The sequence below is a fragment of the Urtica dioica genome, chromosome 3 (assembly GCF_054948205.1).
Source record: "Urtica dioica subsp. dioica isolate 48M chromosome 3, U.dioica_male_clone48M_v1_H2, whole genome shotgun sequence".
Taxonomy (NCBI): domain Eukaryota; kingdom Viridiplantae; phylum Streptophyta; class Magnoliopsida; order Rosales; family Urticaceae; genus Urtica; species Urtica dioica.
In genome coordinates, this window is record NC_142758.1 from 22,683,205 (window position 1) to 22,706,525 (window position 23,321).

The window sequence follows — 23,321 nt, forward strand, 5'->3', positions numbered from 1 at the left end:
AGGCTCTTAAGGAGGACTCGGAGGCTCCTCTCGCGCGGGGGAAGGAGAAACATGATGGCGAGGTGTTGACGACGGCATGGCCGGCTCTCGAGTCCGCGGAGGCTTCGGGCTACACTTATGCCCGATCGCTGGAGAGGACTCGTATGTACGGAGTAGCCGACTCTATTGCCCCCGTCGGCTTAGACTGCAAGAGAATCGATGCTGCGAGCACGCTCACTTCCCGAGTCTTCAGCACGCTTCGAGAGACGTATAACATCCCTCCCTTGGTGGGATTGCTTAGACCCGCTCCAGAGGACAGGCCCTTTCGCCCCAGGGACGGGTATGCGGCCGTGATGATCGGGACTCTTGTCTGCGGGTTGCGTCTCCCGTTTCCCACGATCGTCCAGCAGATCCTGACACGACTAGGGATCCATGCATGTCAGATGAGCCCGGCGTTCTATTGCCTGTTGGCTACATGTTTCATGGAGTGGCACTGCCAGACGCAGCGTGCCATGACCGTGGACGACTTCCGTAACCTGGTCGTTGTCTTCCCGGCGCCGGGGCAGCCAGGATTTCATATGGCCCGTGCTCGGGGCAATGTGAGGCTGGTCGAAGATTGTGACCCGCGTAGCCGCCGGGCGTGGGTGTGGGTCACCTCGGACGCTTTAAGCAAGGCGCCCCTTTGCTTCGGTCGTCTGGCCGAATTTCCAGCGGACGAGGGGGCAGCGGAGCTCCCCTTTGTGAGAGAAATATCGGGGATGTCGGAAGCCCGCAAGGCTGGCGAGCGGTTCCGTTCCTCCGAGTTGATGGCGCTCACTGGGTGGTTCCCGCCCTTTGCTCCAGGCACCGAGGAGGCGCTCCGGGCGAGCAGGCCCCCGAGTCCCGTGGTTCAGCCAGCCGCTCCTGCTTCTCGAGGTAACTTTTACGGTTTTGTAAAAATTTTCTATTCGGCAGAACTTGACTTTCGTTACTTTGCCTTGCGTAGCTGCGAAGTGGCGAGCTAGGAGGTTGGCTCTTGCTTCTCGGGACCCCGAGTCGATGGCAGAGATTCGCTCTAGGGTCGCTGACCGCAAGGCGAAGGGAGAGCACGTCGAGACCGCCGGTCTAGTCGAACCGGAGTCTCGGGCTTCTTTAAAGAGGGTTTCGACATCGGCACCTCCCGACGAGCGTTCTGAACCCAAGAGGGCGAACTCGGCGGTGGAGCTAGAGGCGATAGAGGCTCGAGGGGATTGTTTCCGCCACCTCGACGGATCCCCATTATCTTGGTGGAAGGGCGTGGTGTCGAAGGGCGACATCGCTTTCTTCCACGCGCGTGTTACCGACACTCAGAGGGTCAGTACTTCTGTTTGTTTCGTTATAAGCGTGGGTTTTAGTTTTAACCCTTGCTTCTTTGTCATCGCAGGCGTATGTGAGGGCCGTGCGAAGCGACAGGATTTTGCACGACTTCATCCGGCGCTTAGGGGCATCCCAGGAGGAGCTCGCCCGGACGAAGGCTAGGTTGGCTCAGGTCGAGCGAGGTTCGCACCCGGGGGCGGAGATCGAGACGCTTCGAGACCAGCTTCGAGAGGCCAAGGTGGAACTCCAGATCGCACAAGGCCAGCGCGACGGAGCCCACCTGTCAGTGGCCAAGATGGCGGGCGAGCTCACCGAAGAACGGCGAGCTTGCGAGGTGGCGACCCGATCAGCGGAGATTTTTCGCACTGAGGTTACCGACCTTCAGAGGCAACTGGACGCTCGATCCGATGCCTTGGAGACGTCGCACCGCCAGCTTACCTCGAGCGAAGCGGCGCGTGTTAGGGCGGAGCGCGAGCGCGACTCTCTGGCGGAGGAAAACGCTCGACTCTCGTCCCAGCTTGCTGAAGCGGAGCGGAGAGCGTCCGACTTGCAGGATGACTATGACATAGGGACCGAGGAAGCCCGTCGTGCCCGGGGGTCACTTTTGACTTCTTCGACACCTTGTTCCCTCTGTTGGACGAGGGTGCTCCTTGAGCCGAGTGGCTTTCTTTTACAGCGCGCATGTTTAGCGCTTTGCTTTCTCTTCCTATTTCTAGGATTTTATTTATTTTTCACGCACTTTTTGTTCAGCACGTGTTTATCAGAGCCATGGCTCTTTTTATTTATGAGATATTTTCGTTGCTTTCACGTTGAATGCTATCTCATTTTCCGAGCAATTTTTACTCGCATGTGCCTTCTTTGTGGGCTATCGTGGCCCATTGACTTCGCTTCGTGCCTTTCGGCGATCGAAGAGGTCGTACCGGGTAGTCCCCGGGGGCTTTGCATCCATGCCATTGGCGACTGGACGAGTAAGTCGCGCCGGGTTAGGCCGGCGTCTTCGAGCTCGCGCTGTTTGAGCGACCGAGCTCGCTGGGTTAGGCCGGCGTCTTTGGGTTCGTGCCCTGAAGCAAGCGAACGCACTTTGCTTCGGGTTTAGGCCGACGTCTTTTTAGTGTTCGCGCCCTGGAGCGTCTGAACGTAGGTGCGCCGGGTTAGGCCGGCGTCTTTTTAGTGTTTGCGCCATTGAGCGTCGGAACATAGGTGTGCCGGGTTAGGCCGGCGTCTTTTTTGGTGTTCCCGCCTTTGAGCGTCGGAACGTAGGTGCGCCGGGTTAGGCCGGCGTCTTTTTAGTGCTCGCGCCATCGGGCGTCGGAACATAGGTGCGCCGGGTTAGGCCGGCGTCTTTTTTGAAGCCCGTGCTTTTAAGCGACCGAGCTCGCCGGGTTAGGCCCGCGTCTTCGAGCTCGCGCTGTTTGAGCGACCGAGCTCGCCAGGTTAGGCCGGCGTCTTTGGGTTCGTGCCCTGAAGCAAGCGAACGCGCTTTGCGTCGGGTTTAGGCCGATGTCTTTTTTGGGCCCGCTCACCCTGGAGTGAGCGAATGCGGGTGCAACGGGTTAGGCCGACGTCTTTTGGGCTCGCTCACCCTGGAGTGAGCGAACGCGCGTGCGTCGGGTTAGGCCGACGTCTTTTGGGCTCACTCACCCTAGGGTGAGCGAACGCGGTTGCGCAGGTTTAGGCCGGCGTCTTTTACTCAAACCACATGCGCCGGGTTAGGCCGGCATCTTTTGGTGTTCGTGCCCTGAGGCAAGCGAACCTTAGTTTGGCTCAAATTTGGCCTTTTTTCGGGTTTGAGGCAGCGCCTTTACGCGACTTACATGCGTCTCGGAAGACGTCTTTCACGTGCGCCTTTACGCGTCTTACGGCACGCCGGGAAGGCCGACGTTTTACTCGAACCCGTATGCACGAAGGGCCGTCGGGGTCCGAGCTTCCTAAGTCTGTATCCCTGTGGGGGACTTAGGCCTTGTGCGTCGGGTTAGGCCAACGTCTTTTGGGCCCGCTCACCCTGGAGTGCGCGAACGCGGGTGCGTCGGGTTAGGCCGACGTCTTTTTCGGCCCGCTCACCCTGGAGTGAGCGAACGCGGGTGCGTCGGGTTAGGCCGACGTCTTTTCTCGGACCCATAAGTCAGATGGGCCATCGGGGCCCGAGCTTCTTAAGCCTTTGTCTCCCATGAGTGGGGGGCTTAAGGGTTTTTTTTTTGAAGGGTCGGCACGAGGAGTATCAGTCGACTCGTGGACTCGGAGCTCGACTCGAGGAGGCGTAGATTCGGTGTGGGGAGTACCAGTCGGCTTGACGGACTCGGAGCTCGTCTCGAGGAGCGAACTGGACTTAAGGAGCGAGCTCGACTTCAGGAGCGAGCTCGACTCAAGGAGCGAACTGGGCTCGAGGAGCGAATTGGACTCAAGGAGCGAGCTCGACTTGAGGAGCGAACCTGAGCTCGACTCAAGGAGCGAGCTCGACTTGAGGAGCGAGCTCGACTTGAGGAGCGAACTGGACTCAAGGAGCGAGCTCGACTTGAGGAGCGAACTGGGCTCGAAGAGCGAACTTGAGCTCGACTCAAGGAGCGAGCTCGACTTGAGGAGCGAACTGGGCTCGAGGAGCGAGGTCGACTTGAGGAGCGAACTTGAGCTCGAGGAGTGGGCTTGACTTGCGGAGCGAGCTCGACTTGAGGAGCGAACTTAAGGCTCGACTTGAGGTGCGAACTGGGCTCGAAGAGCGAACTTGAGCTCGACTCAAGGAGCGAGCTCGACTTGAGGAGCGCACTTGAGCTCGACTCAAGGACCGAGCTCGACTTGAGGAGCGAACTGGGCTCGAGGAGCGAATTGGACTCAAGGAGCGAGCTCGACTTGAGGAGAAAACTTGAGCTCGACTCAAGGAGCAAACTTGACCTGAGGAGCGAGCTCGACTCGAGGAGCGAACTGGACTCAAGGAGCGAGCTCGACTTGAGGAGCGAACTTGAGCTAGACTCAAGGAGCGAGCTCGACTTGAGGAGCGAACTGGGCTCGAGGAGCGAGCTCGACTTGAGGAGCGAGCTCGACTCGAAGAGCGAACTTGAGCTCAACTCAAGGAGCGAGCTCGACTTGAGGAGCGAACTGGGCTCGAGGAGTGGGCTCGACTTGAGGAGCGAACTTGAGCTCGACTTAAGGAGCGAGCTCGACTTGAGAAGCGAGCTCGACTCGAGGAGCGAACTGGACTCAAGGAGCGAGCTCGACTTGAGGAGAGAACTTGAGCTCGACTCAAGGAGCGAGCTCGACTTGAGGAGCGAACTGGGCTCGAAGAGCGAACTTGAGCTCGACTCAAGGAGCGAGCTCGACTTGAGGAGCGAACTTGAGCTCGACTTGAGGAGCGAACTTGAGCTCGACTTGAGGAGCGAACTTGAGCTTGACTTGAGGAGCGAACTTGAGCTCGACTCAAGGAGCGAGCTCAATTTGAGGAGCGAACTGGGCTCGAGGAGCGAGCTCGACTTGAGGGGCGAGCTTGACTCGAAGAGCGAACTTGAGCTCGACTCAAGGAGCGAGCTCGACTTGAGGAGCGAACTGGGCTCGAGGAGCGAGCTCAACTCGATGCCGGCCTCGTTGAGCTTGCTCTGGTAAGCGACCGAGCTCGCGGAGTTAGGTCGACCTAAGCCTCATCCCGGAAGTGGGGAGCTTAAGGTTTTTAACTTTTTTTTTTTTGTATGTCGCAGGACTCCTTAGCCCCCCAAGTTTTTAGTTTACAAGCCGTGCCATGATGACTAAAAACTTTTTTTTTTAATAAAGTGGGTAAAAAAGACCGCAAACTTTATTTTTTATTGATTTTTGCTAACAGGGAACATCCTTGAACAATGGCACATAGGCCTTTATTGAATAAGGGAAATCAGAGCAATAATGAGGGGACTTGATCACTGGTGGTACTGCGTCAAGTGTTCCGCGTTCCACGGGTGCCGGATAGGAGTTCCGTCTGTGTGTTCGATGTAGTAGGTCCTGTCGTGTATGACTTGTCGGACTCTATACGGTCCTTCCCAATTCGGGCCTAGGACTCCGGCGCCTTGCACTTGGGTGTTCTGGAACACGCGTCTGAGTACAAGGATGCCGACGGCGAAGATCCGCCTTTTGACTTTGGAGTTGTAGTATCTCTCGACCTTTCGCTTTTGTGCAGCGAGTCTGGTGAGAGCCTCGGATCTTTTCTCGTCGATTAGATCCAGTTCGAGGTGCATGGCTTCATCATTTTCTTTTTCGTCGAAAGTGTCAACCCGATAGGTGGGGACTTTTATTTCCACGGGGACCACCGCCTCCACCCCAAAAGCTAGGGAGAAGGGGGTCTCTCTGGTGGCGTTTCGAACGGTCGTTCGATAGGCCCATAGGATGAAAGGCAGTTCTTCAGCCCAGGCGCCTTTTTTGGCTTCGAGCTTTTTCTTGAGGTTGCTCTTAATCGTCTTGTTGACGGCTTCCAATTGGCCATTAGCCTGTGGATGTCGCGGGGATGAGAATGTCTTGCTTATCCCTAGTTGGGCGCAGATCTCTCTAACCCTCGCGTTGTCGAACTTGCCGTTATCGGTCACGATTGACGCGGGGATGCTGTGGCGACATATTATGGACTTCCAGATGAAGTTCGTAGTGTTGGCCTCGGTAATCCTGGCCAGAGGCTCGACTTCGACCCACTTGGTGAAGTAGTCGATAGCGACGATGGCGTATTAGTATTGCCTCGGGGCTTTGGGAAGCTTGCCGATAATGTCTACGCCCTATTTTGCGAAGAGGCGTGGAACAACGATGCTATTTAGGGGAGATGGCGGCTGTCGTGGAACGTTGGAGAAACGTTGACACTTGTCGCACTTTCTCGCCCAGTCGTAGGCGTCTTTTTTCATCGTTGGCCAGAAATAGCCTTGTCGAAGCGCTTTGAACGCGAGGGACCTCCCAGCGGCGTGGTTTCCGCAGAGGCCTTCGTGGATTTCGCGGAGGACCTTGGTCGACTCGACGCTGTTGAGACATCGGAGGAGCGGGGTTGATTACCCGCGCATGTATAAGGCTTCGCCTCTCAACACGTATTTGGATGCGAGGGCTTTTAGCCTTTCGGCTTCTTTGCGGTCTTCGGGAAGTACCCCTCTTCGCAAGAAGTCCGTAAGCGGGGTTATCCAAGTTGGATGAGCGGCGCTCTCAATCGTTCCCACCTCGTCACGTGAGACGGATGGTCGCGAGAGAGACTCGATTGGGATGGTTCCCAACCCATCTTCGGTGATACCGGATCCGAGGCGAGCTAAGGCATCAGCCTCGGAGTTCTCTTCTCGTGGGATCTGGATGATCTCGAACCAGGAGAAGGCATCTAGTTGGCATTTGTCTTTGCCAAGTAGGTGATTATATTAGGTTCTTTGGCAACTTAGTCGCCTTTAACCTGATTTACGATTAACTGCGAGTCACAGTGTATTCGTAAATTCTGTACGTTGAGCTTTTGAGCGAGCTCCAGCGCTACGATGAGGGCTTCGTACTCGGCCTCATTTTTTGAGGCCTGGAATCCGTAGTGGAGGGCGTAGTGTAACTTTTCCCGGTCGGGGTTTGTCAGAATCACGCCGGCGCCTGCTCCTTGGGCATTAGATGCCCTTTCTACGTGTAGTTCCCAGATGGGACCCGTAGGGTCAACCTTTCTCTTTCGAGCCGACAAGTCGTCGGTCGAGCCGTCTTCTGCTCTTCCCAAGTCGGGAGTGTAGGAGAATTCTGCCACGAAATTAGCTAAGGGTTGAGCCTTTATTGCCGGCCTGGGATGAAACTCAATCCCGTACTCGCTCAATTCTTGGGACCAGATCGCCGTGCGAGTCGATGTTCCCTTTTGAAGAGCCTTACCGATTGGGTGTCCGGTTCGGACAACGATTGGGTGAGCCTGGAAGTCTGGGCGTAGCTTTTTGGCGGCTACGAGGAGAGCAAGAGAGAGCTTCTCTATCTCTGTATAATGCATTTCGGCGTCAAGTAGGGCTTTGCTTATGTAGAAGATGGGCCATTGAGCCCTATCTTCTTCACGGATCAGCACAACGCTCACAGCTCGTTCGGAGAAGGCGAGGTAGATGTAAAGCGTCTCGCCTTCTTTTGGCTTGGAGAGGAACGGAAGTGTCCCGAAGTAGGCCTTCATTTCTTGGAAGGCCTTTTTGCACTCGTCCGTCCATTCAAAGCCGTCCGTCTTCTTAATCGCTTTGAAGAACGGTTGACACTTGTCGGTTGCTTTGGCCACAAAACGCGATAGGGCGGCAATCCGACCGGTCAGACTTTGGACTTCCTTGACACGTCGCGGGGACTTCATGTCAAGGAGTGCCTTGATTTTCTCGGGGTTCGCTTCGATACCTCGACGGCTAACTATGTAGCCTAGGAACTTCCCGGACTCGACCCCGAACACACATTTGTTGGGGTTGAGCTTCATTTTGTACGGCGGAGGATTAAGAACATCTCCCTCAGGTTGTCTATGTGGTTGGTAGCCAGTAGGCTTTTAACGAGCATGTCGTCCACGTACACTTCCATGTTCTTGCCGATTAGGTCGGCAAAGATCCGGTTTACCAATCGTTGGTAAGTAGCTCCTGCATTCTTAAGGCCGAAAGGCATGACCTTGTAGTAGTAGAGGTCGCGATCAGTGACAAAGGTTGTCTTGATCTGATCGGGCTCGTGCGTTAGTATCTGGTTATAGCCCGAGTAGGCGTCCATGAAACTTAGGAGTTCATGTCCTGCCGTGGCGTCGACCAGTTGTTCGATGCGTGGGAGTGGAAAGCAATCTTTCGGGCAGGCTTTGTTAAGATCTTTGTAATCTATGCAAATGCGCCACTTCCCGTTGGGCTTTTTGACCATGACCACATTGGCCACCCACTTTGGGTACTTGGCTTCTCGGATGAAACCAGCGGAGAGAAGTTTTTCGACTTCCTCGTTTATTGCTAGGTACCGTTCGGGGTTGAACGCACGTCTAGCTTGTACCTTTTCAGCGATGGTTTTATCGTCATTCCATCGGTGCATAATCACATCGGGGTCTATGCCGGGCATGTCTGCATGTGTCCATGCAAAGACATCCTTAAACTCCCGAAGGAAGGACGCGAGTTGAGTTTTGATGGCGAAAGGGAGTTGTGCACCGATCTTTACTACCTGGTCAGGTTTAGCTTCGTCGAGAACGATCGAAGTGAGATCATCGGGGGTGTCAACTTTCAACCTCTCCACATCGTCACGGGGGTCTAATTCCCCGAGTTGCCGTGCATCTTTTTGATCACACGGGTAGTCGTCTTCCAGTTGGTAGATCGTGTTAACCCTTTTTTCAGCGGGCTTGCCGTCCACGCCTTGGACGTAGCATATCCTCGCCTGGGTTTGATCACCGGCCATGACGCCAATTCCCTCTTCGGTGGGGAATTTCACTAGTAAGTGATAAGTGGACGTGATAGCCCTTAGTCTGTTCAACGTGGGTCGCCCAATGATAACATTGTAGGGCGACTCCTGGTTGACCACAAGAAAGGGTACCATGTGAACGACTTCGATGCCTCCGGTAGTTCCGAAGGTGACTGGTAAATCAATGATTCCTTCAGTCATGACCTTTTCTCCCGTGAACCCAAACAGGGGTGTCTGAGTTGGGACAGGGCGGAGCCCCCCGAGCTTCATGCGCTCGAGGGTGGTCTTAAAGATTATATCGGCCGCGCTGCCGTTATCAATAAGAACTCTTTTTACCAAGTTGTTGGCCACCTGGGCCTTGAGGACTATAGCGTCATTGTGTGGGTGCACAACTCGCTTGGCCTCTTCATTGGTGAATTGTATCGTCTCGTGAGGTACGGACTCGTAGGTGAGGTTAACCTGCCCGGCAAGGCCTTCTTGAGAGGCAGCTCTGAGGAGCTTTTTCCTTTGCCGAGTTGAGTCCCCGTCTTGCAAGCCACCTAGTATGGTGGTGACAACGTGGAGCTGGGCGTCAGCCGTAGCTGCGACCGCGGTGCGGTCGGTGTTAGCGTTGGACCCTCCACCTTTCTCAGGATGTGGCCTGTTATCGGCGGGGGCTGCCGCTCCTACCAAGCGAAGGACGAACTCTTTGAGCTCTCCCTTCTGGATCAATGTCTCAATTTGTTTCCTAAGATGAAAGCATTGAGCGGTCGTGTGGCCGTAATCCCGGTGGAACTCGCAATAGCGGGACCGGTCGCGAGACGCGGGGTTGCTCCTTATTGGAGCCGGAGCGACGAACTTGTCACGTGCCACATCGTAGATTTGCTCTACCGGGGCGTTCAAGGGAGTGTAACCCGAGTAGTCTCTAAAACTGCTCGCAAGATGTGGCTTTTGAGACATAAGGGGTCCACTATTGATAGCTTTACCTCCCTTGTTTATCCTCTTGCGGGGGTTTCCAGGCTCGCTGTCGGACTCATCCCGACGGTGGGAGCTTTGGCTGCTGCTCCTGCGGCCGTCGAGGTAATCTTCTACCCCCATAAAGGTTTTGGCTCGGTTCATTAACTCGGCCATCGTAGAATGGACTCTGCCGACGACGGACTTTAAGAAGTCTCCGGTGCGCAAGCCCTCGATGATGGCTGTAATTGCGTCACTGTCGTCAAAGCGGTCGACCTTGTTCGATTCTGTGGTGAATCGAGTGAGATACTGTCTCAAGGACCCATTAATCTCTTGCCTGATCGACCATAAGTACATCTTGGTCTTCTTTTGCACCATGGATGTAGCAAATCGTGCCAGGAACATGTCCTTCGGGTCTTTGAACGATTGGAGGCTCCCTGGTCTTAAATTCTTAAACCACTCGAAACCGGGTCCGGTGAGGGTAAGACTAAAAGCTTGGCATAGAGCCCCAGGTGAGACGCCCTGCATCGTCATCCAAGTTTCGTAATGTTGGATGTGATGCGTGGGATCAGATTTCCCATTGTATGGAGGGAGATTCGGGAGTTTGAAGTTTCCCGTGCACACCTCAGCAAGGATTTGGGCGGTGAAGGGAGAGGAATGTTCTTCCACGACCCCGTATGTATCACCGGCCAAGCCGCCTTCACGGAGGTCACGCACCTCGTTACGAAGATTGTGAATCATGGTGATGACGTCGAGGCCAGTGTTAGGGGTCACTCCTTGTTCAGGAGGAGTCACCTGTCGCCTTTCGTTCGACCCTTGAGCCTTGCGAGGGTCCCCATTGATTGGGGCCGTAGGGTTACGACCCTTACGAGCGCTCAGCCTCTCTCGGAGGTCTTCGCCACGGTTGTTCCATTGGGCGGTAAGTCGATCTCTAAGATCCGGCCCGGCGGTATGGGGGTGTGAGCTTCGAGCCACGCGCCTTACTCGCCGAGTCGTTGTACCTTCCCTGACATTGCCTCTTTGACCGAGTCGGTCATGGGGCGAACGTCGGGAGGTCTCTTCTTGAGAGGAGACCGGTATTGCTTTCGTTTTCGACGGACCGGCTTCGATCTCAACAGGGAGTTCCCCGTCCTTGGTGAGAGAAGTCTCGACGTCCGCCGAAATTTCCAAGCCTTCATAGTCGGGGTCATAATCATGTCCCTCGTCCATGAGGTCCTCAGATTCCCCGTGGGGGGCGCCGTGTGCAGGTGCCTTGCCCACCAGTTGGCGGTGGTACCTTGCATTGGCTATCTTCAGCTGGCGGATTTTCTCCTCCATTTCAAGGATGCGGTCGTCCCGATTGTCCTGAAGAGGAGGGGGCGAGGGAGTGTGGCTCTCGTCGTTGAGAGACTCCTCGTCGCCTTGTGCTCGGGAGCGCAGGAAGTATTTCTTCACCGTGGTTGCGTTTTCGGGGTTGTTCACGCCCTCAGAACGAACGGGTGGTGACCACTCATGTCTTTCTCGAGTCGAGAAGAAAGGGGTCGAGCTGTCGAAGGGATTTTGGGCTGTGTAAGTCGGGAAGTCCCCTCCTTCTAGCGCCAAAATGTTGTCGCACGAAAATGAACAACGATTAAATACCTCGGGCGGTTCGATCCAAGGCCGGACCAAGTGATCGCGCCCGGGCAAAAAATGGGAGCTCGTAGACCGAGCTGCACCCTCCAGACCCTGAGGTGTGTTTTGGGGGGTGTGACCGTACCAAAGGTTGGCTGCCTACGTACCCTTTAGTCGGGATCAGCTCAGAACGTAGTTCAATTTGTGTATGGGGGCTATCTTGGGCTCAGTGGCTTTGGGAACCCAAGACTTTAGAGTAGGACCCGGCTCGTAGCTTCTGGTGAAGACTTTAGAGGGGTCGCGTGCTCGTAGCTCGGAGTTCTAGCTCAAGGGCCAAGAAGCTGGAGAGCAGTGTGTACTGCAGAAGCTCGGGTCGCAGAAGAGGAGCGCGCTCCCTCTCGTGGAGGGGGGTCCTTGTTTCTGAGCCGAGGGAAGAGGAGTGCGCGCTCTTGGAATGTCACAAGAGCACGAGAGAATTCTTCAGAGAAGAGAAGTATTGTTCTCGAAAAATATCAATTGTTCTATTTTCCTCCCCTAGGGGGGGTATTTATAGTATTTGAGGGGAGGCCTTGGGCCGGCCCCTTGAGGCCCACCGGGTGGCCGGGAGCGAGGCGCGCGAGGCCTCACGCCCAAGAGGGCGCAGGGCGCGCGGGACATGTCGCCTGGATGGGCTCGGGGCATGCCAGGCGCGGCGTGCCTGGCAGCGGGCGTGCCCGGCCGAGGTGGCAAGAACACTCGGCCGAGGTGGCAAGGACGCTCGGCCGAGGTGGCCGAACAGGAAAGGACGCTCGGCCGAGGTGGCCGAGCTGATGAAGACACTCGGTCGAGGTGGCCGAGCTGGCGAAGACGCTCGGCCGAGGTGGCCGAGCTGGGGAAGACGCTCGGCCGGGGCGGCCGAGCTGGCGAAGGCGCTCGACCAAGGTGGCTGAGGTGGCAGGGACACCCGGCTGAGGCAGCAGGGGCGCTCGGCCGGGGTGCCGAGGCGCACGCAGGCCTGGAGGCCGTGGTGGGCGGGAGTGTGTGCGTGGGCCGGGAGGTCGGGGCGCAGGAGTGCGCACGAGGGCAAGGAGGCCGGGGCGCAGAGTGCGTGCGAGCCAGGCGCGATAGGGCGCGCTGAGGCCCATTTGGCCAGGGGCCTCAGGGCTGGGGGCGCAGGTGCGCGCGCACCGGCCGTGCCGGGCCGTGGGTGCGTCGGGGCGCTCGGGCCTGGTGGGCCGGGGCCCGTTGGGCTTCCGGCCGGCAAAGCCCGGCCGGCCTTGAATCGTTTTTGAATTTCCGGTGTCCCGAAAACGACCGGTAACAAACATCGATACCCTTTTTGAAGACGAGTGTATCCAAAGAACACATATTTTAAAGATTTTGGATCTAATTTTGTGAGACCTGGATGAACATCTCGGACAAAACACGTACTATCAAAGATTTTGGGATTAACTAGAAACAAAGGATATTTAGGAAACAATGTTTGGTATGGAATCACACCTTGGAGAATAGATGATGGCATACGATTGATGAGGAAACATGCAGTAGAAACAGTATCAGCCCAAAAACACTTTGTAGCACCTGTTTAAAATAGCAAGTCTCTTTAGTTTTGAGAATGTGTCGATTTTTGCATTCAGCAACTCCATTTTGAGACGGAGTATCAACACATGATGTTTCATGGAGAATGCCATTTTGGTTTATGAAATTTTGAAATTGACTAGACATGTATTCTTTGGCATTATCACTACGAAGGGTGCGAATAGAGATATTGAATTGAGTACGGAACTCAGCAAAATAATGAGAATAATTCTGAACGACTTTTCATTAAAAATAACCAGGTTACACGAGAAAAATCATCCACAAAAGTGACAAAATATTGAAAACCTGGTTTAGACGCAACATGACAAGGAACCCAAACATCTGAATGAACTAAATCAAAAGGAGTGTTAGATCGCTTATTGATCCTAGGATTGGAACTAAGGCGATGGTGTTTAGCAAACTAACACGACTCGCAGTCTAATCAAGAAACTGAGCGAAACTGAGGACAAAGTAACTTGAGAAGAGGAAGGTATGGGTGACCTAAACGATAATGTTTTTCAAGGGCAGATGTGACGCTCGTGCAAGTAATGTATTTGGATGTGTCAAGAATGTTGAGGCCCCCAGATTCATGTCCTTTACCAATAGTCTGTTTCGTCATGAGATCTTGAAAAACACAAGAGTCGAGGGAAAAATGAGATTGAGCAATTTAATGATTTTGTGAGTTCGCTAATGGACAAGAGGTCAAATGATAAGTTGGATAAATGCAAGACATGAGATAATCACAGAGAAGGAATATGTGTGATAGTGCCAGAGCCAAAAACATTTGAAGGGGATCCATCGGCTAAAGTAACTGTGGATGTGGACATATGGGGTGTAAGGGTGGAGAAGAGTTTTGAATTAGCTGTCGTATGATCTGTAGCACCAGAATCCATGACCCATATGGAAGATGAGGAGAGAAGACCCATATTTGGGTTAACTGATTCAACAATGGCAGTGACAGAGGGTTTTGAAGTCCTTAGTGATTCTTGGTACTCTAAAAATTTTGCATACTCATCAGCAGGTGCACAAACTGAGTCATCGGAGAAGGAGGATGCAACATGAGCCGACTAGTTCTTTTGATTTTTGTACTCAATCTTTCTGCACTGTTGTATGGGGTGACCCGGCTTCTTGCAATAATTACAAGTGATTGTGGCAGTATCTTTAGGACGGGAATCAAAATTAATTTAACCTCCAGCTTTGTAATTAGTAGTAATGTTTGAGCCATACGAGTTACAAGAGAGTAATGCTCCATTGACATGATTAGGTGGGTTTCCCTCCATGCATAGAACGCGGCTAAAGATCTCTTGGAGAGAGGAAATGTCGGAGCCGGAGATGGTCTAAGGCCGTGTTATTTCAAAGGTCGGAGGTAATCCCGCAAGGAAACTCATAATGGCCATTTGCTCCTGTTGTTGATGCTGAACTTTCACATCAGTGCTGAAGGGAAGAAACATGTGGAGTTCTTCATAAGTATTCTTAGACTCCGTAAAGTAAGACGTGAGCGATTGGTCCTGCTTCTCGGCCCTATAGACACTACTACAAGTACTGTTTTCAGGTGCGGCAGACATTCGGGTGCGACTTTTCGCACCCATAGGCTGAAAATATTTTTAGCGGCCAACTTCCCACGCATTTGGTAAAAATATCTTTGGGTGCGAATTTTCGCACCCAATAATAATGAAACGGGTTATTGGGTGCGACTTAGTCGCACTCAAAAGAGTCATTGGGTGCGAGAAAGTCGCACCCAAAGGTCCCAAATTTTTGAGCGGCCAAATTTTCCCCCTCTTTTACAAATATCAAAGTCGCACACCCAAAAGGTGACTTATGGGTGCGAATTTGGGTGCGAAAAATCGCACCTAAAAGTCGCACCTAAAAGTCATGACCATTGGGTGCGACTTTTCGCACCCATAACCTTTAGGTGCGAACTTTCGGGTGCGAAAAAGTCGCACCTAAAGTCGCACCTAAAGGTATCATTGGGTGCGACTTTCGACTTTTAGGTGCGAAAAAAGTCGCACCCAATGATGTTTTTTGTACTAGTGAGAAGGCTTTGCACACATCGAAGATGGGAGAGAGATTTCCTTTCCCAGAATAAAGGAAGTCCAAATAATCTATTAATACGTTGACGAACTCTTAGTGATTAACAAGACCAATTACCTTACTATTAATGGTGTTTCGAATTTTGAGGAAAAGACGAGCATCCTCGCGAGGCCATGCTTACTTTGACTCACCACTCGGAGCCGTCTCGGTGAAATGATCATCCTTGTCAATACTCCGGAGGAACAAACAGATGGTTTTAATCCAATCGAGATAGTTCGAACCACTCAACTTGTGGTCTGTAATCTTCGAGAGTACCAGCACCACTTCCGATACAGTGACAACTTTTGAATCAGCCATTTAGATTGGGATAGAGACATCGAGTCGTCGAAGCAAGTGTCGTCGATGAGAATAGAGTGAGGAAAACACGGCAAGCAAAGGAGGACGAAGAGGATGGAGGCAAAAAAAAAACAAAAAACGGGCAGGAGAAGGCGGCGTGTGGACTTCACGCGCTCTGGGAGATTCGACGCGTGTAGGCGAAACAAAGATTATGCTTCTTTGCTCCATCTATTAAATTTCTTGTCATGAATCATGTTTAATGCTTTCTAGTGCTTGATCACCATTAGAACTGTTATCTAGTATTGTTTATTAGTCGAAAGAGAATCAATAATCGTGCGTCTATTCATGGCTTCATAGTTGATCCTAGGTAAGAAAATCTAGGCAATTTATGTAATCATTTGAACTCTTTGCGTGTGATTGTTTTAATAGGATTATAAGCTGAGAGGATAATAATCCATCAATTGCATAGGTTTTGTAAAGGATAAACTTTTGAATCTCGCCGTTTGTAATTTACGGTTAATAAATGAGCTTTCGTGTGTTACAAGTACGTTCTTGAATGAATTATGGACGTTGAAGTTTAGAGAGTTAATTTAAATTATTTTAAGGTAATGGAAAATCTCGGAATAAATAAAGGATTTATCGAGTTCGTCTCGAGTAATAAATTATTTTCCGAGGAAATATTCCGGAATTTAATTTAAGAAATAAATTCTCAAGGACGAGAATTATTTCCGAGAAACCTTAAATATATTTAAATTATTCGAGAACGAATGAGAATTCTCTCGGGTTTTTTTTTTAAATTAATTAAGGACAAGATTGAGAAATTTTATTTTGAAAGGACTAATGTGCAACAAATTGAAGGACGAGATTGAAATAAAAAGTTGAAGAAGGGCTGTCTGGTGAGTGACGTGTCAAAAATGTGGTGGGCCACTTATTTTCCGTGTGGCTAAGTGAGGAGCTGCCATGTGGCAATTTTCTTCCTCATCCTCTTGATTTCGGACACCTCACCATTTCTCTCTTCCTTTCCTTCTTCCTGATCTTTCTTCTTTCTTCTTCTCCTCACCGCGCGCCAACCTGCAGAGGATAACCCAGAGAAAAAAAAATTCGTTAGCTCCAAATCATCGTCACCTCCGAGCGCTACCTCACCGCCACCTTCTCCCCATCTCCTTCTAACTTCTCCTTCATCGCGCGTCCTCACCGAGAAGCTCCATCGCCGTGCGCGCGCCACCCGCCAAGAGGAGTCGCCGCCGCCGTGACCGCCGAATGAGAAAGGATGCCGGGGAAGGAGTGAAAACACAGTGAGGAGGCTGAAATTCACGGGAATAAGGTGATCAACTCTTTCTCCAATTGAATTCGAAATCTAGGGTTTTGAGAGATGGATTTGGGGATTTCGAATTCTATGATGATTGCTGAAGAATTGAGGGTGATTAGTTGTTATTTGAGCTTGATAATCGATGTTGATGACTTGAATTGGAGAAATTGAGCTCGAATTTGTTTGGGTTTTTTGTTGTGGGCCGTGTGTTACTTGGCCGTGCGACTTGTTTTGGCTGCGTAATTCTGAATTGTTTGTGTATTGTTTGACCCGCAGCGTGGTTGTAGAAGACCGAGAGTCAGCGAACGAGTATCGGCACTTTCCAACTCGATGAGGCTGGTGAAAGACGAGGAAGATGAAATTGGTATATAAACTCGTGATTTTATGTTCGATCGTCACGTGTCTAGTGCACTATCGTAGAGTTTATGACTTTGGTGTTCGTCGTTGTCCTCACATTTTAATCTTGTAATTTCGGTTTATCGTTCGTATATAATTTGGAAACCCCGGACTCATTCGAAAAAGGCTTAAACTGGATAGTGTTAAAGTTGCGATTTTCACGTTGTAGAGATATACTCGTATTATAAGTCTGGAATCTGTGTAAAGTCGATAAATTCCTTATATGTCTGTAATTGCTTGGTTAAGGAATTTATTTTGTGTATCGTGTTTTACGGTACGAGACTTTCAGATTCTCGATCGGGGAACCAAATTATATTAATAAATGATAAGTTAAGTTATTGAGCACAACCTGGAATTCAGTTCCTCTAGCGTTGCGAGTCGGAGTTTCTTCAATGATCCGTTGTTTAGCAAGTATGATAACGTATCTTACTCCGCTCAGACCTTTGCAGGTTGTTCCTCTGTTAGCTTTGGTAGTCACGTGAAGGAAAGCGTTGAGACCAACAAGCAGCAAGAGTTGGAGATAGAGGTAAGTGTGGAGATATAAGTCAACTACTTACCAAGGGAATAACCCTGTTTGTTTGTGCATTTATTTATTAGTAAACAAGAGTAGGTGAAAGCCCTAAAATGAATAAACTTGAAAGTTAAGGCTTCGGCCACTCTTGCTTGAAAACTTAGTTCGGGTACGCCCGTTAGGTTCAAACGCTAACTTGAACCAGCCACGTTGTTGCTTTGTTGTTGTTAGATCCCTCTGCTAACCATAGAGTTTGGCTAGATTGGAGGTGACAGGAGAGCATGTTAGACTCTCGGATTCGAGCCGAGGGTAGAAGTACCGGGAATCACATCCTGAGTCTTCAATCTAAAACACTTAACGAGCATGAAAGGGAAACCATAATTCTTTCGGGATTTATCCCGAGACGCTCTCATGTTTGTAATTAGTTGTATACTCTATAAGCTAGAGTATCCAAACAATAAATAATGTTGTCGGTGGTACCCACGAGTTCCGACTCGTGTTGAGGACTAAGACGGTCCTGATGGCGCTGAGTACTCCACGGGAGCTGCTGAGAGCACCCCGTTCTAGCAATGGGAAAGGTCGCCCCGGCGAGCCCATTTGCTGTGTCATGACAACACGTAGCGCCGGCGCCCAAATGAAGATGGTACCACTAGTGGATCCCAGACAGTCTTAAAACACTTAAGCTACTGATGACTACTGCTCGAAGTCTGAGGTTGGCTTCTTGTCATTCCAAAGGTTGTAGCAGGTGATGTTGTATAACCTTGTGGAATGGCAAGTGATAGCGTAGAGCGAGGCCCCGCGTTAGGCATGCTCTTGAATCATATGTATCTGCATTCTGCATTCTTATGTGTTTGTTTGCACATCACATGGCATTAGTCATTTTACTTTATAGATAGACTCCCACTTACTGAGTCAATCGACTCATAGTTTTATGACCCTTGGTAATGTAGATAAGGGAAAAGCTGGTAAGCGGGAAATGAGATTGAAGACCGAGACCGAGCGCGTATTGCCTTGACCTATGTGCTATGGGGTTTCTTAATCGGGGGTTAGTGTCTTCTATTAAAACGTTCCGGAACATATTTGTATAGGAGTCGCTATAAGACTCTAAGTTATAAAAGCGAAAAATGTCCCCGAATTTTCGCAATCTATTTTATTATGTTTAATTTATGTGTTTATATTATGAGTTATGTACAGATTTGAATTGATCAGTCGCGGTTCATGGGCGAGCTGTCGCTCGTGGGTCGTGACAGATTTTGTGGTATCAGAGCCCCAGGTTTAGCCGTTTCTGTAGACTTGGGATACGTGTTCTCGGTATAGGTCGCGAGTATGCCATGTGATAGTGTTGTGCTTAGAGTCGACCTGTCTAGAGATAGGTTTGACATGATGCAGGATGAGTTGCTAGGAGTTAGATCTCTCCTCCCCAATGAGATTCGTCTGTATCGCGATGCGATCACGTGAATTCCTTCGACCGCAAGTACGTTCAGTGTCGTGAGAGGCACCATCACTTAGGGGCCGATGGATCGGTCTGACTTGTGAGTGGATGAGTGTCATCTCGACGTTTCACTGCTCCAGTACGAATATCGCGATGACCCCTCATTATTGGCCAACGTTGAGTCGATGGACTCGTTTCACCGCTGACGGTATTATCAGCCGAGACTGTGAGATGTTCTAGAAGGTGATACAATACACGTTGGGGCCAGGAGAGGGGGACGAGTGGGAGGAGCAACTTACGAATTCTACCGGCTTGGGATTGAATCGGTTGTCCGATATGGAGACCGACTTGTCCAAGAAATTGTGGACCGGTGTCCGATGTGCTCGAGGATAGACTCCAGCGAGGTATCGAGTATTGGGAGCTATGTGTAGAGCTCCAATATCTGACGCTGGAATCTGATTGTCCCTTGTTCGCTGTCTTGTGAATGCAGACTGAATTCCTCGTCGTGACGCGATGTGGTATATGAGTACCTTACCCCCGATGATTGTTTTTCCAGTGGTTGTTCCGCATGATGACGAGAAGGTTGACTATGACGAGGGAGATTCCGAGGAGGATCCCGCTGAGCCTTCGGACGACCCAGCTGCGTAGACGTTTGTTGGTCAACCACGAGAGTGGTTGCTTTGTGTGTGTAACGAGAGAACTAGCATTTTGTGCTTAAGTCTCGTTTGACTAGGCCTTGAGAGGCTAGTCCAAGTTGGTTATGCATTTTCGATGATGTGACTTGGATTTTAACCATGCCCTCTTCCATGTGTAGAATTGAGTAGGCATGGGGCCTAGACAAGACCCGTCTAATGCCGAGAATGTTACAGCGGTGGATCTCATGGAGATCAGACGCATGCTGGAGAGACAAGGTGCCGACGCAACCCAGAGAGATGAGATGAATCGGAGGTTCGCGCAGCAGCTAGAAGAGCATAACCACACGATCACGGAACTCAACAAGGTTGAACGCGCCGTCTCAACAGCACCCAACGCCTCCAATTCCTGGAGAACGACGTGAGAATCCACAGCCAGTGCATGTGGATCCTCTTGAAGAGCTTAACCTCCCGATTCCTGACGTCGGCCCTTCAGTGGGCAAGCCTGTGTACGAGAGATTTTGTAAGCAAAAAAAAAAAAAAACCTCCGACGTTTGGAGGCAATGTTGATCCAGCTACATTTGAGAATTGGATCAAGAACATGCAGCAGATCCTCAACTTTATGCAGCTATCTAATACAGAGTGAGTGGCTTGCATCATAATCAGCTGGAAGATGAGGCTAGGGGCTGATGGGAGGTGATGGCGTCATCTGAGGATGTCCACTCCATGACGTGGGTCCATTTCCTCAATCTGTTCCATGGGAAGTACCTGAGTGAAGCTAACCTATCGAACAAGGTACGCGAGTTTATGAGCCTACGACAAGGTTCAATGTCAGTATCAGAGTATACGACAGAGTTTGACACGTTAGCAAGGTTCGCTTCTTCCATAGTCCCTATTGATCAGGCTAGGAAGATGAAATACATGCATGGGCTCAATGTGGATATCGTGAGCCAAGCGGATAGCGGCGATGATGGACCTCGCTCTTACGCCAACGCCGTGCAAAGAGCTTTGCGGATTACTGGTTGGCACGAGGGTGATCAGACTACTGCACCAGAACCAACTGCTGCAACACCTTCTAAAGCTGCTGGCCCTAAGCATAGTGAATCAAGGAAAAGATTCAGAACCCAATCGAGATGGGAGAGTCGGCCGCAGCAAAGAGACGGAATGAGGTCCCAGCAAGGCTCGAGTTATTGACCTCATGTAAGTTCTGGAAACTGATCACTGTCGGTGAACCATACCAAAAGCCGAAAAGATAGCGGACGGTCAGGGCCGCCTAGTAAGAAGCGTATGACCTCTGGAAGCAATCAGTCACCCATGTGCCGAAGGTGTGGCAGATCGCACGAGGGAGAGTGTTATGCTCGTGCGCTGGTGTGTTTCAGATGCGGGAAATAGGGTCATCTGTCTCGGGTATGTGAGAATCCAGAAGTGAAGACCCCTGCACCCAAAGAGCGCCGAAAGCTAATTCCAGAGTTTTTTCCATCCGTGAAGATGAAGTATGAGCAAGGTCGTCCACCGCTGTCACAAGTCAGATTTTCGTGGATTCCTTCTCTGCATAGGCATTGATAGGTGCATGAGCCACGCATTCATTCATCACATCCAGAAACTCTGACCAGTTGGGTGAGCATCATAAGGAAGTCTCGTACCCGTTTGTTACGGCTACGCCTTCTGGAGAAAAGTACCGGTCGTTATGCTGGTATAGAGATGTGCCCATCCGAGTTCGTGATTGGATAATGGAAGCACACTTGATAGAATTGGAAATGGTGGACTATGACGTAATCCTTGGAATGGATTGGTTGAGTATGCACCGTGCAATCATAGATTGCCGAGGGAAATCAGTTCTGTTCCAGAACCCAGGACTTGGACCGCTGCAGTTCCAAGGTTCCTCTTAGAAATCGAGTTTTCCGATCGTATCGACGCTGAAGGCCGTGAAGATGATGCTTTAGGGATGTGCTGGTTACCTTGCAAGTGTGGCAGATGTCACGAAGACAGTCAAGCCACAGCCGTAGGGGATTCCAGTTGCTAGAGATTTCCTTGATATTTTCCCTGAAGATCTTCCAAGTCTACCTCCTAATTGAGAAGTTGAATTCAACATAGAGCTCATTCCAGGTACAGCTCTGATATCGAAAGCTCCATATCGTATGGCTTTGGCAGAATTGAAGGAACTCAAGAGGCAGCTACAAGAGTTGCTTGACAAAGGGTTCATACGACCGAGCCATTCACCTTGGGGAGCGAATGTCTTGTTCGTTAAAAGGCTGATGGTTCATCACGGTTATGTATTAACTACCGTGGGTTGAACAAAGTAACAATCGAGAACAAGTATCTGTTGCCATGGATCGCAGATCTTTTTGATCAACTGTCAGGAGCGATAGTGTTCTCGAAGATTGACTTGCGTTCGGGATACCATCAGCTGAAGGATTACGAAACCCGATATCCTACACATAATCTAGAACTTGCTGCAGTAGTGTTTCCAGTCAAGATATGACGACACTACCTCGGAGTCCATTGAGACATCTATACAGACCACAAAACGGTAAACAGGGTGACTTCAAGTTGGATGAGAACGAGATTCTAAGGTGCAACGGAAGAGTTTGTGTGCCTTCCAACGAGGAAGCCAGGAAGCAGTTAATGGAAGAAGCTCACAGGACACCATATTCGGTACATCCAGGCGTGACAGAGATGTATCAAGACTTGAGAAAGGTGTATTGGTGGCCAGGAATGAAGAAAGACATAGCTGAGTTTGTCCAAAAGTGCCTAACTTGTCAACAAGTTAGGCATAACATAAGAAACCAGCTGTAATGCTGCAACCACTAGAGATTCCACAGTGGAAGTGGGAGCAGATAACGATGGATTTTGTGTCAGGATTGCCAAAAACCACAACTGGACACGACTCAGTATGGGTCATTGTTGACAGATTGACCAAATTAGCTCATTTCCTGCCCATCAAAACCACTCACACCGTGAATAAGCTCGCTGAATTCTACATAAAAGAGATTGTATGTCTCCATGAGGTTCCTAGCTCGATTGTTTCTGACCGTGATGCTCGCTTCACATCCAGGTTTTGGAAGAGATTTCAAGAGAACCTGGGGACTCGCCTAAAGTTTAGTACTGTTTTTCACCTGCAAACCGATGGTCAAAGCGCACGAACGATCCAAGTGTTGGAAGACATGCTCCGAGCTTGTGTTTTAGACTTACAGGGCTCGTGAAGTCGTTATCTTCCGCTAGTTAAGCTCTCATACAACAACAGCTATCAGGCGACAATTGGGCGTCGTATGAAGCTTTGTATGGGCGGAAGAGTCGCTCTCCAGTTCACTGGGATAGAGCTGGTGAGAGCAAGTTTATTGGACCTGAAATGCTAGAGCACCATAGAAGCGGTTAAGAAAATTCAAGCTCGATTGAAAACGTCCCAGAGTTGCCGAAAAAAAAAACTACGCTGACAGGCGTAGGAGGCCTCTAGAGTTTGAAGCAGGAAAGAGAGTTTTTCTGGAGATCTCACCTATGCGAGGAGTTATGAGGTTTGGAAAGAAAGGAAAGCTCAGTCCAAGGTATGTTGGACCTTTTGAGATCCTTGAGCGTGTAGGCCAGACAGCTTATCGCTTGCCGTTACCGCCGTCTACGTCAAACTTGCACGATGTGTTCCACGTCTCTATGCTATGGAAATATGTATCTGGCCCTTCACATATTCTGCAAAAGCAAGAGGTTGAGATCTCTCATGCAATCAGATATGAGGAGCCAGCCGTTGCAATTCTCGATCGCAAAGATAAAGTCTTGAGAAACAAGACCTTTCCTTTGGTCAAGGTTTTGTGGAAGAGACATGTTGTAGAAGAAGCTACATGGAAGCTCGAGAGTGAGATGCAAAAGAAGTACCTTACTCTGTTTTAAGTTTCGAGGACGAAACTCTTTTAAGAGGATAGGGATTGTAAATGATAAACTTTTGAATCTCGCCGTTTGTAATTTACGGTT

At 50.7% G+C, this 23,321-nt stretch overlaps 1 protein-coding gene and 1 long non-coding RNA gene across 2 annotated transcripts; both read left to right on the forward strand.

The window, feature by feature from the left end:
• The first annotated feature begins 16,508 nt into the window (after positions 1 to 16,508).
• LOC149402492 (uncharacterized) lies at positions 16,509 to 18,342 on the forward strand. Its single transcript, XR_016296168.1, has 3 exons — positions 16,509 to 16,754; positions 17,236 to 17,312; positions 18,248 to 18,342. It is a non-coding gene; the product is annotated as an uncharacterized LOC149402492 (long non-coding RNA).
• Positions 18,343 to 22,856: 4,514 nt separating this feature from the next.
• LOC149402493 (uncharacterized) lies at positions 22,857 to 23,240 on the forward strand. The gene has a single exon (XM_089608403.1). It carries the CDS (start codon positions 22,857 to 22,859, stop codon positions 23,238 to 23,240), a length of 384 nt encoding a protein of 127 aa, XP_089464529.1.
• The last annotated feature ends 81 nt before the right edge of the window (positions 23,241 to 23,321 follow it).

Coding starts and splice junctions, on each gene's coding strand:
- LOC149402493 (XM_089608403.1), top strand. CDS start 22,857: ATGCGAGGAGTTATGAGGTTTGGAAAGAAAGGAAAGCTCAGTCCAAGG.